This window comes from Procambarus clarkii, chromosome 67, assembly GCF_040958095.1.
Source record: "Procambarus clarkii isolate CNS0578487 chromosome 67, FALCON_Pclarkii_2.0, whole genome shotgun sequence".
NCBI lineage: Eukaryota > Metazoa > Arthropoda > Malacostraca > Decapoda > Cambaridae > Procambarus > Procambarus clarkii.
Window position 1 is genome coordinate 26,096,748 of NC_091216.1, and position 17,435 is coordinate 26,114,182.

The window sequence follows — 17,435 nt, forward strand, 5'->3', positions numbered from 1 at the left end:
AACAGTACAGTACAGTAGTTAATATCTTACTAACAGAACAAAAATACAGTAGGGCCTCGATTTACGATGGTAATCCATTTCCTGAGACGTATTGTTAGTTGAAATATCGTAAGTCGAAGCGATTTTTCTCATAAGAAATAAAGGGAGTTGAATTAATCCGTTCCACACCCCCAAAAATATTAACTTAAAAATACATTTTATATTGAATACAATTTTTTTCTCTAACTACAATACAGTACATATGTTCATCTTACCTTTATGGAGGACTCTTGATGGCTTATGGGAGATGGTGATGAGGGGGGAGGAGGAGAGGTGCTACTGTTTGGGAGTCCCCTTCCATTATAACATCAGGCAGTGAGGACTTCTCTGGAGTACTCTCTCTCCTATGTTTTGCCTACATACCACTAGGACCTGATTGTGGTTCACCGCTTGTTTGTCTTATTAAAAATTTGTCTAGCGACAAATTTTTGACTCACAGGCTCACTTGACTCACAGGCACTTTATGGAATGCTGCCCTCTTGCTCCTTGTCCGAACTGCAAAGTCCCTCTTATAGTCATGCTTGTAGAACATCCTGATTTTCAGTGCATTCCTGTGTCTTGCTTCCCATCTGTCACTTGATGGAATCCTTGGTGAATCTGATACCTTTGATATCGCTCACGTTATGCACTTTTGCTCCAGTATTGGAATCCTTAGTGATATAATTCATATTATATGTGATATAATATTTAGTGCCTTTCGAATCTCCTGCGACGTTGATGGCACTACATAAGTCTTCCCCGCTTGGTGCCCTCTTTTGATGCTATAATTATCTTCAACTAAAATTAATTACTGCAATTAGGTTTCTAACAATTGCTACAGATGATTCATCACATCACAAACTCAAGAGTAAAAAATTTACTGTTCGTTATTTTAATGGTCCCATTTTCTTGCTTAAAAGCAAATACAACACTAGTGTAAAGTAACACTTTATAGATTCTGGATCCGACTGCAGTTCATTTTCTCTACCATGGTCTTTCATTGATACCCACTATATTTTAAGAAAGATTGATGTTGTAATAATGTTAGTATTGTTCCAAACAAATTTATTTTGTAATTTTTTGTAGTATAATTTATATATCTTTAATATATAACAGCAATAAATGGGAGATTCATTTCTCAACCCCATAAATCAACATGTATACTGTAGTATACAATTAATTGTGGACAAAAATATACCAAAAACTTATACTTTTTTATTTCCCTTGAATGATAGTTGCCTTGCTTGTCTAAGTGAACAGGTTTGGAATATAGCAGCAGTGCAACATTAACAATTTATCTTTGAATATATATTACACACATTATGAGGCCCAGAAGAATCGTCCATGATGTTTTTTTACCTATTTGCATGAACTTTTTATTTTTCACACTTTTTTCTTAAAAGCTTATCAGCAACCTATGATCTCTCAATATTATATTAATTCTCTTTATGGTTTGATGATATTGAGCCCTAGTGCTACATCTGACCTGAGGTAACCAGCTGACTCTGGGACATCCCCCCCCCACATCTTTCCATAGGTTATACTGGAAGATAGATCTAATGTGAACTTTCTAATCAGTCTTTTCTCTTCATCTGAGGGACATATTCTCTTCACCTGCCCTAACTAGCACTGACATGACATGTAATTATGACTGCATTTAACAACTTTTAACATCATCATTATTACTCTAATTTTGTCATATAAAAACAAAATATTGTAAAACCTTGAATTGGATACTTTTTCATGTGCACATACTGATCATTAATTCAAGTTAATGATCAAGTTCATAAATACCTATTGTACTGCTGGGCCATACATATTTAAATGAGAATACATCAAAGCACTCACTTTCTTTGTTGCATCCATAATATTTACTGTGCAGAAGTCCATCAATTTGCACAACTGATGCATTATTGGAAACATCTTGTGTGGAGTAAACAAAATTCTATAGGAAAAACAGTGATGTATTAGAGACCAATTTTTTTTCACTTTATAAAACACCAATCTGAATATCAAAACTAAAATACTCCATCCATAAATACTGTACATTATGATGTGAAAAATGCTTGAAAGATGCCATGACACAAGTACAGGAATACAAAAAATGATTCAAACAAATGCGAGAAATTACGAGGTACAAGTTAATTTTTATGTTATCAGGTACATAAAAAATTTCTGTACCTGATCCTGTTCCCAGGTAAAGGATCAGGTTCGCAGGTGAATCAGGATTGAAAACAAAGTCAGCTACTAATTTCTCAAGACTCTCATACTTTTAATTTTGATGTTGAAAGTATACCTAACATTATGAGAATCTTGTTAACTAAATTCAATCAAATCAAGTGCTCATTGTACTGTACTGCACTGTATTACTAAAATGTTTACTTATAACTGTACAACATTTAACCTCATTTATTAACAATATTCCAGAAAACATTATTTGAAATCTTATCATTCTGAGGACCAATGAGGCAAGTACCCTCTACAGTTGCATCCTGGAGGTACACACGTGCTACCTTCACCAGATCCTGTGAGGTTGTATCCAGAATAAGTCTTCGGTGATCAGCAAATAATTCATCTGTAATGTGCGAGAGGAAGCGCCGCTTTCCCTGCGACCCTGGAGACACTGGAGCATCAATGGCTTGGAAAACTCCCAACTTTGCCTCAGCAACATCCCGTTCATTAAACCCACCTGACAATACCCATTCAGTGGCAGCATCAAAGGTGTCTAATGTTTGTGTAGAATGGGGGTCGCGATAACTGTAAAAGGAGAATGCTCCTCCAGGGGATGCTACAGCACCTCCACCATAGGCACCACCTTTTTCTCTAATTTCTCGGTGCAAGAAGCGAAACATTACACGTGCAAGCACTCTCAGAGCTCCGGCATCTGGGTGAGCATAGGGCACACCAGAGAAAGATTTAGATGCAAAATTAACTGGGAAAGGAAACACATGATGAGTCTTGGCTTTGTGTGGTGTGAAAGTCTCAGGAACAGCAGCATGAGATAAGGAACCAGGGGGATTACCTGACAAATTACTACAAAAATCTTCAAAATTATGAAGAGCTACATCATGATAATCTGGTGTTGTATTGATGGCCATTCTCAACTTCTGCTTGGACAATAATAAGCTGGATAACTCGTGCAACTGTTTCAGTATCTGGGTTAAATCTTCCATTTCACTCAGAGCTTTCATCTGCCGCAGGAATGTAAGTCCACTCCAACATTCAGTGAGAGCTGCCACATGGCTAGTTGTGGCACTTGCAGCCGTCATTGCATACCGATGACCAGAATGTACCAAACTGTTTGCTTGATCAGTGGCTATCATATTGACCAGTGTCGTAAACCTCTGCAAGTCATTTAAATTCACTTCATTGAATATTAAAGACCAAATATTAAGCATTCTAGACAAATTTTTGTTTAAACAATGTGATGAGAGTATGATTCCTTCTTCATACTGTGAGACACTGATTGGATGTGTACTTAAGTGAGTAGAAACACTTAAGCCACCTGTAACCAATTCCACCTCCTGATCAAGCTGTCGAAAATCAAGGTGGCCTGCCCCCATATGTGTAAGTACACCACACAGCAAAGGAACGAGCAGCCTAAGATGAGCAGGTATATCATGGGTATCAAGAATGGCTGAGAAGTAGGTAATTCCATTAGTGGGTTGATCACAAACCTGAACTGAAACACCATTTGAAATGTTGACATCTGTTACGAGGACTGGCGATATATTCCGGCTAATATCTGAAACCTGCAATGTTGGAAGACTGGAAAGATCCTCCTCCTCCTCTTGTTTACTTGCCAAAGTGTGCCCAGTTTTCCAAATTCTTGTATAATCTTCATCTGTTAATTCAGACACCTTTTCAGTTAAGAGTGCCTCCTCTGCCTCCTGCAATTTTGCTTCATAATCCTCCCTTGGTGACATGGTTTGAGTGTACTTATGAGTATTTTGTTTGAAATATTTTTCAATTTTCTCTTGCAAGAATCTTGGGTTTTCTGTAATGCACTTTTTAAATCTATCAATTTTACTGTTAATCTGTAGAACATCAACTGGATCACCATCTAAATTCCACAGTGGAGTTAGACTCATAGCTAAACCAAGTCCAAATTTTGATGTCTGATGCTTGATCCCAAGTTCTAGATTATGCAACACTGCTTCAACACGTTCTGGGGAAAACCCTTCCTTTACCACGCGATCAAATGTTTCATCAATAATACATTTTATTTTCTCAATGTCACCAGTTTTAATCCCCTGCAGTCCAACAGTAAAGGTTGTGTTTCGCGTATGAGAATCAAAACCAGACGAGGGTGAGAAGCTAGATCCTAACTGTGGTTCCAAAAGGGACTTGTAAAATGGAGCATTTGGACCATTCATTAACAGTTCTCCAAGTATATGAAGCACAAAAGTTTCAAAGGTATTAGTAATGTTGACTAATTTATATGATACAGCTATGCTTGTTTGAGCTTCACTGCTAGCCATAGGATCCACACCACAATCTATATGTGCACATCTAGGTTCTGACCAGCTAGGCTCCTCTGGAACTTCTGTTCGAGGGTTAATTTTTGTGTAATTGACTAAATATTTATCATTTATAAATTCAAGGTGGTTAGAAAGAGGCTGATCCCCATAGGTGAAGAAATGAGCATTACTTGGATGATAATGGTAAGCATGGAATTCTTTGAGTTGCTCCCAAGTCAACTGAGGGATGCAGAGTGGGTCACCACCACTCACAACACCATAAGTATGAGAAGGCAGGAGACCATTCTGCAGCTTCTGCATAAAAAGACGCTGTGAGTCAGCAAACACACCTTTCATCTCGTTAAATACAACCCCTTTGAACACTATAGATGATGATTTATCCTGGATGTTTTTATGCTCAAGCCGCCAACCTTCCTGAAGAAAGTCCAGTTCCGACAGATTAGGTCTAAATACTGCATCCATGTACACCGACATTAAGTTTCTAAAATCTACAGGATGCTGAGTTGAGAATGGATATATTGTGAAATCACTACCTGTCATGGCATTCATAAAAGTAGAGAGAGAACGGTTTAACATTTTGAAAAATGGATCCCTACATGGATACTTGCTACTGCCACAAAGAACAGTGTGTTCAAGAATGTGTGGCACTCCAGTAGAGTCTGTTGGTGTAGTGCGGAATCCCACACAAAATACATTGTTAGGATCATCTCGGGCAATGTGTAGGAAGTCAGCTCCAGTGGCCAAGTGTTCTAAACGGACGGCAGTTAGATGAAGCTCTGGCACATCCTTTACTTCCTTTACCAAAAATCCTGAAATTTCAGCACCAATCTGAAATTCCCTGGCTGCATCACCTGAAATCCCCCCAAAACAAATTCTTAATTAATAAAAGAAATCAACTCAGAAATCTACAATTGACCAGTATAGTTTAGCAAAAATAAAAAAAAATATTAAATATATTAGGCAGCCCCTGATTTATGTATTGGAACAAACGCATTCAGTATTAAGCGGGAAAGCACTTTAAAACCAAGCTTTGAAGTGTATAATGGATGTTGAGGTTATGTAGGTTTAGCAGGCTCTTCAGTGTGAAGATAGTGCAGGAGTGAAACACTGATGGAGGAAGACAAGTGACAAAGACCCACTACTTATTGTGGGTTAGCTCTTCAAAAAGACCAGGTTCCAGTCCTGGTTCTTGTCTCAAAATAGACAAACGGTCCCAGTTATAGTCCTTTCAAAAGAAAAAAACTACTGTATAACCAAATCAATTCTCGGTTCTTGCAACATAAGCAAATATTCTCGGAAATGCAAGCAAATTTCATTGGAAATGAAATATATTATTGAAGATGCCAAAAAACATTAATATTTAATTTTTAGTACTGTAAATAAACAAAATAATCACTAAAACACCAAAATTGCTATACAGTATTCCTATTTACTTATTTAACCCCTAACTTCACAGGCCATTTTAATGCATTGTTTGCAAATTGCAATAAAACAAAAATCCTGTGAAAATTATTAATTTGACATTGTTAATTGGGATCCAGGATGCATGGAAATCTGTGTAAAAAGTCTCTGCCTATCATGGTCTAGCTGTAATGGCCCAGATAATTTTTTTTCAGTAGAAATTATGAGGTGTTGCACAGGAGTAATTTGGACAAATAAGGAGCAATGGTTTCAAACTTAACAAGCCACAATGGATCCGCCTACCCACCAAAGCCGTAAATGCCAAACTGTTAAATTTAAAAATCCAAATGGAAAAGATCGTCAGGGCACCTTTGACAAGCCGTCAGCTTCCTGTCCTCATCGAGGCCTCTAGTGTTGGTGGCCCTCAGGTAAATTCTGGTAAATAACGCCAAAGGGTCAAAGTGTGTGATGGGCGGGGACAAGAGGGTCGTGGTGACAGTTAGTGGTGTCCTGGATTTTGACTCTTCAGATACAGCAACCCTAATCATACACCTGGTTCACCATACACTTAGTTCCTCATACACCTGGTTCCCCATACACTTAGTTCCTCATACACCTGGTTCCCCATACACCAAGTTCCCCATACACCACGTTCCCCATAGACCTGGTTCATCATACACCAAGTTCCCCATACATCTGGTTCCTCCATACACCAGATTCCACATACACCTGGTTCCCTATACATCAGTTTCCCCATACACCAGGTTCCCCATACACTTGGTTCCCCACACACCAGGTTCCCCATACACCAGGTTCCCCACACATCAGCTTCATCATACACCAGCTTCACTATACACCTACCCACAATAGAGGCAGCAGGTGCACCTCGCCTGTAGGAGGATGTCTGCAGAGTCCTAGCAGCCGCCTGCCGTCCTCTGGTAATGCTGCTCTTCAGTCCCATCAAGGACCTCAGCATTCTCCATATTGCCATTGTTGTATTTGTGACCTCGCTGAGGCCGCTAAAGATGGTGAACTTCAAGTAAATTCAGGTAATCCTGGAGGTGTTTGGCCGCTGACACCATCTCCAGCACCCGGTGTTGTGCCTCACGTGAGGGATTACGGACCTAACACAAGTTAAGGTAAATAATACTAGCTGGACCTAAAAACATTAATAAATAATAATAATAATAATAATAATAATAATAATAATAATAATAATAATAATAATAATAATAATAATCAAATAAAGGTAAATTTATTATTAATTTATGTATTATTAACCCACACCAGAAATAAATATATCTTTGATATCCCCAGAGTCAAACTAAATCTGTGTAAACAGCCCATGCAAATGAAGGTACCCAGTCTATGTAACTCACTCCTTAATGAATTAAGAAATCGTCCAATCTATGCATTATTCAAAAGTAACACCAAAAAGTTCCTAATTTCATCCTCATAGTTTCCTACCTTGTGCTTCAAACTCACTCTGTATATTGCACTACCCACTTCCCCCAATATTATTACTTAAAACATATATATATCGTCACCAGTGTTATCAGCTCTGTCAATTTATATTGTAGTTATATGTTGATATAAAACCTTGCTGCAATGTGCCTCTTCATCGAATGTAAAAATACCAATGTTATGTAATCTCACTAACCCATTGTACCTTCTTGTGAGTAAATTATTATTATTATTCTATGACCTATGGACATTCTGAGTGATAAACATATACATTTTTCAGGGTAAGATAACTGTTGTAGAAACAGCTATCATCATACCAGTGTATCATCAAGTGTTCCTGTATTCCGATAGTATTTACGGAGTTCAGCATATCTCAGCCCCGGAGGGCGAAAGACAGTCAGTACGGGGACATTCTTCAAGAAGACCTGATAGTCTTCAGTCTGTCTGCCGAGACAGAAGTCTGTCTCGGCGAGGCGACACAGTTAATACAGTTAATTAATTCTGCACCCATACCCATCGTGTGGGTGGTAGTGGAAAAGCTTACAGTTGAGGCACATAATTGGCTCAGGAACTAAACCCAAGAACTCGTTTAGCTAAGCACGTTACAGCGTTGAGGAGCTGGTTAACATATACGTCAACAACCTATAAGCTATTTATCAAACTAACAGATTACTGTCAAGCACCACGATAACAGCTGGTCGAGAGGAACTTAATATGGCTATAATATAGTACTCAATATCAACTTATAAAGAAGTTGAATTGCCATAAAAAACTATATTTGGACTTTAATTTTAAAAAATACATTAATCCTAGCAATTAGTTTTTCTTAAATTTGGTCAACCTAAGTAACTGATATAGTGTGTAGTGGTGAGATTATTGTGTAGTGATGAGATAGCCATTATCACCCCGACAGTGGCTGGGTTAGGCTGCTCTACATAGAGCGTAATATATTATTTAAATCCTTTCCTCTCAAACGCCAAAAAAGGTATTTTATATATATTTTTTTAAGTTCTATAATCATTCAGTTTAAGTAATTGCAATGCCTTCTCACAGACATAATAACGTAGGATAACAACCCATACACTTGTGTATTTGTGAAATTTATGTAAGGAATTTACATCACCTTTTCGCATTAAGTCTTTCGCACTCTCCTGAGTGCTTTGTCAAGGTCTGAGTGTGTGGTGAAGACCAGACAGACTTACATCAGATACATATATGTATAAATTGGCTGCCTGTCCACCGACATAATGAATTATTATTATTATAAACTATGCACATACTTGCATAACTTTTTCAGGCTACTCGGATAATTGTGTACATACTCATATAATAATGTTCGTACAACTTATTTATATTTTACGGGCTATTCATGCCCGTGCCACCTCTTGGGTGGCTTAATCTTTATCAATCTTTATTTATATTATTGTTTAATGTTTTGCAGTATGACGGGGAATCAGGAGGACGGACGGCGGGCGGACAGCCCCTCTACCTTCTCCTTCAGTAAGGTCCTCCTCCTCCTGACCGTCGTCTGTACCTCCCTAACTTTGCTGACTCTCGGGAACACCGTGGATTATTAGTAAGAAGCGTCAATATGAACCAAAAACATATCAGTATGACAGACATAACTTTAGCATGTAAACATTATGTACTGTACTTCTGGCGGCGAGATTCTACTCTTGCCATATTTATTACATTTGTAATGTTGAAGCCAAGTTGATTAAATGAATTCAATTTTACAATGACATATTTTCGAAAGTGATTGTAGCTGAATATTGCGTTAAATGAGGATGACTAAAGCAGGAAGATGAGGTGAAATGTTTCTTGCATTTGCAGTGTGTTGGTGCTGAAGGTGTGGGAGGCTGCTGGCAGGTTCTGGCAAAGGCAGTGGGACTGGGTGCTCCTCATTTGTGGCCACCAACCTTTCAACCTTATTGTCTACGGTCAGTGTCCATTACTTACCAGTCCTTTAGTTCAGTGGTCTGCGTCTTTGACCCACAAATGAGAATCTCGGGTTCAATCCCAGTAAGAGGCATAAAAAAAGGGCTGACCAGGTTTCCTTTCACCCGATGCCTCTGCATGATTGCTTAGCAGTACATAGGTACTTGAGAGTTAGGTAACTGTTGTGGGTTGCATCCTGGGAAAGGTTGATAGTTGACTTATGGAGGAAGGATTAGGCTAACTAAAGCCTTCCTGTCTCAGATAATGGGAATTAAACAGCTGGGTTTTGGTGTTTGTCTTAAAAGTCTATCAACCGCTGGATGATTATTAAAGGACAGCATAATACCTTACTACCCAACAAGTATATACAAATATCAGTGTATATACACAGACAAATAATGGAACACATATCTATGTATACATCCCTTGCAACTAAAATGTTCTCTTGCGAGTCACTACAAATATGAAGTTATGGACTGTTCTCGTTCATACCAGCCAACATTGTTTTTTTGGGCAAATAATTACAGGTTTCTATAATTATCACTAACAAGACCTAAACTAAACCTCCTGGTGATCTAGTATAGTTCGTATCTGGGACTGCTGGGCAGGATGCGAGGATAGGGATATATATCCCAATCATTGCATAACCAACTGTAATTGGGGACTTAGGTATAAAAATGGTTAGATCGTATAACGGAGAAAACAAGTATATTATGAGGGGTTTTAACTTTAGTAAAACGTAAATCCACGACAATTAAATTACAGATAATTATAAATTAGTTGTTTCATACAAAATATGTATGCATGATGAGTCGCTAAACCAATATATCAAAATACAGTAGCAACCGAGCTGGATTACATATAATAATAATAATAATAATAATAATAATAATAATAATAATAATAATAATAATAATAATAATACTTATGAGAAAATCCGTAGGAGCCGTGATAAGGATTCGAACCTATGCGGTGGGTACTCACCTAGTTGTTGTACTTGCTGGGGTTGAGCTCTGGCTCTTTGGTCAAAGGCATGGGTGTTCCCACGCTCATGCCCTGGTCAACTAGGCCACAACATGGTAAAAAGGATTGTAACCTAATTGTAAATGTACTCTCGCTCTGTCATCCAGGACAGAGAAAAAGAGTACTGGGTAATACAAGAATCATGTGCAGTACTGGGTGGTTGAAAATAGAACAGTGCCGCGTGTTGATACGAGTACAATACTGGTGTTACAGGAACGACTGTACTGGGATACAGTGTGTACTGGTTGGCGGGAAGTTTGTATACCATAATAGACACTACAGGGCGACCCGCCTGCTTGCGCCGGTACAAGGTCCAGCCTAACACCAACCAGCCCCCGCCTCTCCGTCTCCTTCTAAAGGTAATCTACTAATTGAAAACTGTTTGTAACTAATTATATATATATATATATATATATATATATATATATATATATATATATATATATATATATATATATATATATATATAAGCGGATACATTTTCCCTTCACAGATTACACAGCTCCCGTTATGCAGCATGTAGTCAGAGCTAGTCACAGTCGCTACCAGTCAGAGGCAGCCATGGCCAAATCAGTCAGTCAGGCATTCATCACAGTCAGTCAGGCATTCCGTCACAAGTCACAGTCAGGCAGACATTCACAATCACAAGTCTGTCAGGCATTCACAGTAAGTCATAACCAGTCAAAGGTAGTTAAGCATTCACAGTTGTGGTAGCAACCAGTCACAGTTTGTAAACAACATGAGTCTGATGTTGTTTACAGAACACTAACGTTATGTGCTCTCGCAAACTCAATGCACTTTCTTGTATATACATAAATAAATAAATAAATAAAGATGTCAGACAGGGCAGTCTGCCTCTAAGGCCACCAGCTGGTAGGAAGGAAGTCAAGAATCTGAACCTAATTAATCCCGTACCACCAATCCACCAATCCACCCAGCCTGCCTGCCCACTCACCCAACCTGCCTGCCTGCCCATGCACAACCTACCCACCCCCACCTGCCTTCCAGCCAGCCACCAATCCACCCATCCACCCTGCCTACCCATCCATTCTGCCAATCATCCCCGCCTGCCCGCCCACATCTGCCTACCCACCCACCAGTCAGCCACCAATCCATGCACCCTGCCCGCCTGCCATTCAGCAACCAATCCATCCACTGCCAGACTGGTGCCTGCCCACCCACCCACCTACCAACCAGTTAGCCAGCCCGCCCATCCACCATCTATCCTGTTGTTCTCCCAAATATGGCTATACAGTTAACGTTATTTTAAAACCGTCATTTTAAAACATAGAGTCCTAGATTTAACGACCTGGGTAAATCGAGTGGATATATATATATAATTGTGATTGTGAGTGTGCATGTAATTGTGATGCCAGGTATACATACATATGACTGTGACGCAAGGTGAACATATTACATGCAGATGAAAGTAAATTCTGTATTTAAATTGTATTAAATCTTTTTATTGCCAGGGTTGTGAATCTGCTTAATACTATCGTAATTGACTAAGTTTATTATCTAAATTATACCTTGTATTATTGTAAGTCAGGGTTGTATTAGCTCAATATACTACCTTAACTGCATTGGTTTTTGTACTTAAAGTTTCAGAATAGTTTTTCAATTCATTGTAATTATGACTGACATGTACACCAAAAGGTGTACCACATTTTTCCGTGTAAATACAATGAGAGTTTACTTTAATACATGTGTAGGACTAAGGGATACTTACTGGTGGGTCAGTAAGCGATTGTGGTGGTCTTAATAACCCTTCCGTGAGTAATAGACGTAGTAAGTTCACCATCAAACTAACCAAGTGAATGCACTGACCACACTCCTGTAGTTATAACATTCTTCTCTCGGAGAATAACCTCGATCCTCTTCGACAGTGCATACTGTTGGTAAATGTTAACCTGGTGGGGACGACCATTCCCTTCATGATAGTCAGCTACCACGCCCTGCTGCTGCGGGGAAGCGACCTGATCACAGCCCAGTTGCCCGACCTCTTCTGCGTCCTGCGCCACCTGGCCGTCTGCATCCTGATGGAGGAAATAGGCTTCTATTACTCACACAGGTGATAAAGGTTGAGTTTTATGGGTTAACAATAAAACCCATAAATTTTCTTATTGTTTTCGTAAATTTCTTGCTGACAGTGATTTAATTCTGGGCTGTTTTGTTCGCAACTGTGTTTTTCAGATTTTTTAAGATTGTGTTTGGTCAGTTTCCTCGCATTGTTTTTCTATATTCTCCGACTAAATTTCTAGAGTTAACAGGGGGTGAATATTGGCAACATGACCACAGTTTTTGGTTGTTCTAGTTCATATTTAATTATCACAAGCACAAACGTGTAATTCTTTACCGTTCCTTGTTGTGATTTGTATTTATTATTATTAATAAATAAACAAATCACAGTGCAGAATTGCGCGTTTGTGCCTTTCATAGCATCAACCTGAGGGCCACTATTTCTCTAGTGGCCTCGACGAGGACAGGAAGTCGGCGGCTGGTCGAAGGTCTCCTCAGCTATCCTGATGATTTTTTTCAAACCGGATTTTTAAATTCAGCAATGTTTTGACATTTACGGCTTCGGCGGGTAGGCGGTTCCTTGGGTTTATGGAATAACGGTGAATAAGTATCTCCTGTTTTCCGTCCTGCACTGTGGCTTATTGAACTTGAAAGCGTTGCTCCTTGTTTGTGTTATATCTGACCTGTTGAAGAGTGGTTAGGATCAGTATCCTCCAATTTGTTCAATATTTTAAGTTTTGATGAGATCAGCCCTGTCATGTCTGGTTTACAGTGTTGTTAGCCCTGTGGCCCTCAACCGTTCCTGGTATCAGAGTCGACTATAATTAGATAAGGAATGATTTTAGTCATCCGGCGGTGAACTTTCTCCAAATTCTATACAGTAACAATTTTAAATCCTTGTGAAGGCGACACCAACATAATAATAATAATAATAATAATAATAATAATAATAATAATAATAATAATAATAATAATAATAATAATAATAATACTAGAATAAAATATTTTCACTAGCACTATAATTATTGGTTTAATAGGCTATTCCACCACCGGCTGCTTTACAAACACTTCCACAAGATACATCACGAATGGCAGAGTCCCATCGCCATCACAGCAGCCTGTGCCCACCCACTGGAGCACCTTCTGTGTAACCTGGTGCCCATCCTGCTGGGTCCTCTGCTCCTCGGTGTCCACCCCGCCACCCTCTGGCTCTGGGTGGTGGTGGCCACGCTGGGGACACTCGTCCACCACAGCGGCTACCACCTCCCCTTTCTTCTCTCTCCTCAGTTCCATGACTTCCATCACCTCAAGTGAGTTGACGTGAACAGGGTTCCCGAACATTCTGGTGACCGAATGTTTATTTATATTTTTAAACAACGTTAAACTACATCCATGGGATTTGATAAGGACTTTTTGGGGTTTTCTGATAAAGTAATATATTTTGAAGCAATCTTGATTATTCCTGAATTGCATAGTGTTATACTGCCTTAAGTTCTTGACTAGCTTACTTGTGAAGTAACATCAAATTATTATCTAATATAGGTTCAACGAATGTTACGGCCTGCTGGGTGTTCTGGACTTCCTTCACTGCACAGACCGCAACTTCCGTAACTCCTCGAGTTACCGGCGTCACCGCACTTTGTTGTCCCTCCTGCCGGCTCACCTCGCCTTCCCAGACCACTCCAAGGACACCAAGAGAAATTGAGACGGAAAAACACGTAACTTTACAATGATAAATATTGTCTTGCTGTTTGAAAAGATCTTCTCCAGGCTCTTCCAATGAGCAAAAATAAACTAAAGTAACGTTAAATCAACGTCGTAAATCCAGATTCGCATTTGGGGTGTGGTGAGGGGGGGAAAGGGGGTCATGTTCCAACTCCAGCAGCCCGGCCTCTCGGGATGTCACAACGTCACAAGAATGATGTACTAAATTGCCTGAACCTAGCCTAACCGATGACCACAAATAGAAAACTGAACAACCCGTCAATTTCGCGAGCTGCTATGATTTACAGTACATCATTTATACGCCAAAATACGATGATACGATGATTCAAGAGGACAGATGCTCCACAGGCCACCCCTGAAGGCGAATTTATATTGACATGTGTTTAACCAGTTGCTGGACTGGTTAAACTAGACCATGACAGCAACTGTCCACACCCACCTTTATGCTACCGCGAGGCGGGTCTTCTGGTCTCCATACAGTTGTGTTGTATCTATCATAACAATGTTAATTGTTATGAATCTGACCATCCATTATAGATTACATGAGTACATCATAGTTTTGAATGTGGTGGAATAAACTATTTATATTTCATAAATATAATTTAATATATATTATTGGTGTGTGGGCACTTATTGTGTGTGGGTGTGTGTGTGTAAATCACGAAAATTAACGTGATGATAAATGTGACAGTGTCAGACCACGAAGGAAGAATTTATACAGGAATTTCCTTACGTACTTTCGTATTTAATAATACGAAAGTACCCTTCAGAAGATGTATTATTAAATACCAAAGTACTTAAGGAAATTCCTGTTTCAATTCTTCCTTCGTGGTCTGATTCTTCCTTCCTTCTTCCGTTTTTTTTAGGGACGCGAGTCTTATTTTCCTAGGCATCACCCCTTTTATAAAGGAACCATCGGAAATGCATCCGAGGTGCTGTGTGGCCCGTCGCCTACTCGTTGATGGAGAAAGGCGACCACAGTGTTTTTGTTCAGCCTTCCCATGACATTTTTTCACATTATATCAATGATAAAATCCTTTTGAGGCAATGGGGTTACTTGAACCGGCGTTCTGGTGATTCCCAGGCCATAACCCACTAGGCCACTATAGCACAAAAGCCAACTAACTCGAAACTCTACAGTATTTTTGGGAGGTTCTGGAGACCCGAACTGGTGCCCAACCAGGATTTTTACGGGTGGCCTGCCTACACTCTACACTGAAACTGAAAGCCTCTTATAAAGAAAGTACTACGAAGAAGAGCAGTACAGTATTATAGTTCGCTTTTGAGGTCATATCCTTTTTTCCTATAGATGCATAACATAAACCTGTAGATCACATATTACATAACACACACTGTCTGTCGGAAGTAAGTAATTATGAAAAGAAAGAACGAAATGTAGAATAATATTTAACATTGTCTGTGAGGAAGAACTGTCAACAAGTCTTCAATATCATTCAAGATGTTACTTCGAAAGCAAAAGGAGACAAGACGAGCGATGTCAAAGGTACCGGTTTATCAACGGTTGTCAGTTATACTCGATCTTATCTTATACATAACCATGGTATCACACATTCCTCCAAATATTCTCCACGAGCACATTATCAAGTAGACTTTTATCTAATCGTGTATTTACATGATACCATGGAAGATGCACCTGTTTCTATAATTGCGCCTAAAGTAAATTATACATTTGTATTACAGCGGTTATTTTAGTTATATGAATTCTTCAGGCAGTTATCATTCAGACCTTAGGCTTAAATTTGCCATTGCAAAAATTCACTACCTCAAACCTCTTTAGCTCTTTTTCTATTTAGGTCACTTGGATTATGGTGAACCGGTAAGGCATTATAGCGGTGAGCACTCCAGTTGCAAACTATGGGAACAAAAGTTAAGACACACACTTCACCATTATATTTGTGAGTACTCACCTAATTATGCTTGTGGGGGTTGAGCTTCGGCTCTTTGATCCCCCCTCTCAACTGTCAATCAACTGGTGTACAGATTCCTCAGCCAACTGGGCTCTATCATATCTACATTTGAAACTGTATGGAGTCTGCCTCCACCACATCACTGCCTAATGCATTCCATCTCTTAAGTGTGTCTGGGGTGCATGTTCGTATGTAGTGGGCCTCTGAGCATTTTGCACATTTAATGTTTTTTTTTTTGTGTGTGTACCCATTCTTTTGCGACATGGTTGAATTCCTTACATTTGACTACGCTAACACTTTGACACACTACGTTGGACGTAGGATTTATTCTTATAGTTTATGTAAGTAACAAACCTATGAGAACCACACCAGAAATAAATATCTCTTTGATATTACCAGTCAGACTAAATCTGCGTAAACACTCCATGCAATTAAAAGAGCCTAGTCTTTGGAACTCACTTGCTGATGAATTTAAAAAAAATCAACCCATGCCCTGTTCAAAAGTAAAACCAACAGGTACCTAATTTCATCCTCAGTTTCCTACCTTGTGCTTTAAACTCACACTGTATCTAGAACTACCCACTTCCTCAATATTAGTACTTACGACATATATCTTTACCAGTGTAATCACCTCTGTCAACTTATATTGTAGTTATTTGATATAAAACCGTGTTTCAATGAACCTTTTCATCTTACCTGATATGTTAGATTAAGAACCTACCCGAAACGCTAGGCTTTGCATGAATATAAGTAGCCATTGATCCAAACCCGATTAGGTGGGGGATTTCTCTAGGAAGGCGAGGCTGTGCCTGCGTCGTTCAGTTCTCCCTGTATTTTACCCATAAATTTCTTTGCTTTGTAGACAGGAATATTAACCCCCTTGAAGCTTTATTTATTTGTATTTATTTATATATACAGGTTCTTACACTCTTGTAAAGCCATAGCGTTTCGGGCAGGTCCTTAATCCTAATTTTCCCCCGGAATAAGACTCTCAAAATCGTTTAACAACCAGGTACCCATTCACTTCTGGGTGAACAGAGGCTACAGTTAAGGATTGGTAAATCCTCCAGCCAGGATACGAACCCAGGCCAAAGCGCTCAAGGTGTGTTTGAATGTCTTCTTCGCTAATGTCTAGGACATGTCTGATTCTATGTTTTGTTAGTGTGTCACCTAGTGGTTCATAGCATCACATTTTCTGTCCGTGGATGTCACTGAGGTTTGCTGAAGTTTTGGTTCATTGGGATAAAATTCTTTCGTTTTTTGGTCTCATATTCTACTTTGATGTTAAATGCCTTGGGGATTTCAGTGTAAATGATGCTCTGCGTCTTTTTTTTGCTATAAAAAAACACACCTATCCATGATGACCGGTTTTAGAACAGGGGAAATGTCCGAATTTGTCCTACCTTGGTTAGGTGCGTGTTGGGAGGCTATCTTGAGG

The 17,435-nt window shown here is 39.2% G+C and overlaps 2 protein-coding genes across 2 annotated transcripts; one reads left to right on the plus strand and one right to left on the minus strand.

Annotated features, from left to right (window-relative positions):
* Positions 1-1,220: 1,220 nt before the first annotated feature.
* LOC123767640 (presequence protease, mitochondrial) lies at positions 1,221-7,024 on the minus strand. Its single transcript, XM_045757471.2, has 2 exons — positions 6,762-7,024; positions 1,221-5,350 (listed from the first exon to the last, which is right to left on the minus strand). Exons 1-2 carry the CDS (start codon positions 6,889-6,891, stop codon positions 2,424-2,426), a joined length of 3,057 nt encoding a protein of 1,018 aa, XP_045613427.1. The 5' UTR covers positions 6,892-7,024; the 3' UTR covers positions 1,221-2,423.
* A 1,170-nt stretch (positions 7,025-8,194) lies between these two features.
* LOC123767642 (fatty acid hydroxylase domain-containing protein 2) lies at positions 8,195-16,675 on the plus strand. Its single transcript, XM_045757472.2, has 7 exons — positions 8,195-8,349; positions 8,806-8,940; positions 9,198-9,304; positions 10,539-10,684; positions 12,212-12,396; positions 13,382-13,654; positions 13,887-16,675. Exons 2-7 carry the CDS (start codon positions 8,807-8,809, stop codon positions 14,047-14,049), a joined length of 1,008 nt encoding a protein of 335 aa, XP_045613428.1. The 5' UTR covers positions 8,195-8,349; position 8,806; the 3' UTR covers positions 14,050-16,675.
* The last annotated feature ends 760 nt before the right edge of the window (positions 16,676-17,435 follow it).

Bases quoted from the DNA above. Each gene is read 5' to 3' on its own strand.
- LOC123767640 (XM_045757471.2), bottom strand. From the start codon at position 6,891: ATGGCAATATGGAGAATGCTGAGGTCCTTGATGGGACTGAAGAGCAGC. The intron at 5,351-6,761 runs GTAGGTGTATAG...GGGGGATTTCAG, and splicing joins ACCTGCTGCCTCTATTGTGG to GTGATGCAGCCAGGGAATTT.
- LOC123767642 (XM_045757472.2), top strand. From the start codon at position 8,807: ATGACGGGGAATCAGGAGGACGGACGGCGGGCGGACAGCCCCTCTACC. The intron at 10,685-12,211 runs GTAATCTACTAA...CCTCTTCGACAG, and splicing joins CTCTCCGTCTCCTTCTAAAG to TGCATACTGTTGGTAAATGT. The intron at 12,397-13,381 runs GTGATAAAGGTT...TTGGTTTAATAG, and splicing joins GGCTTCTATTACTCACACAG to GCTATTCCACCACCGGCTGC.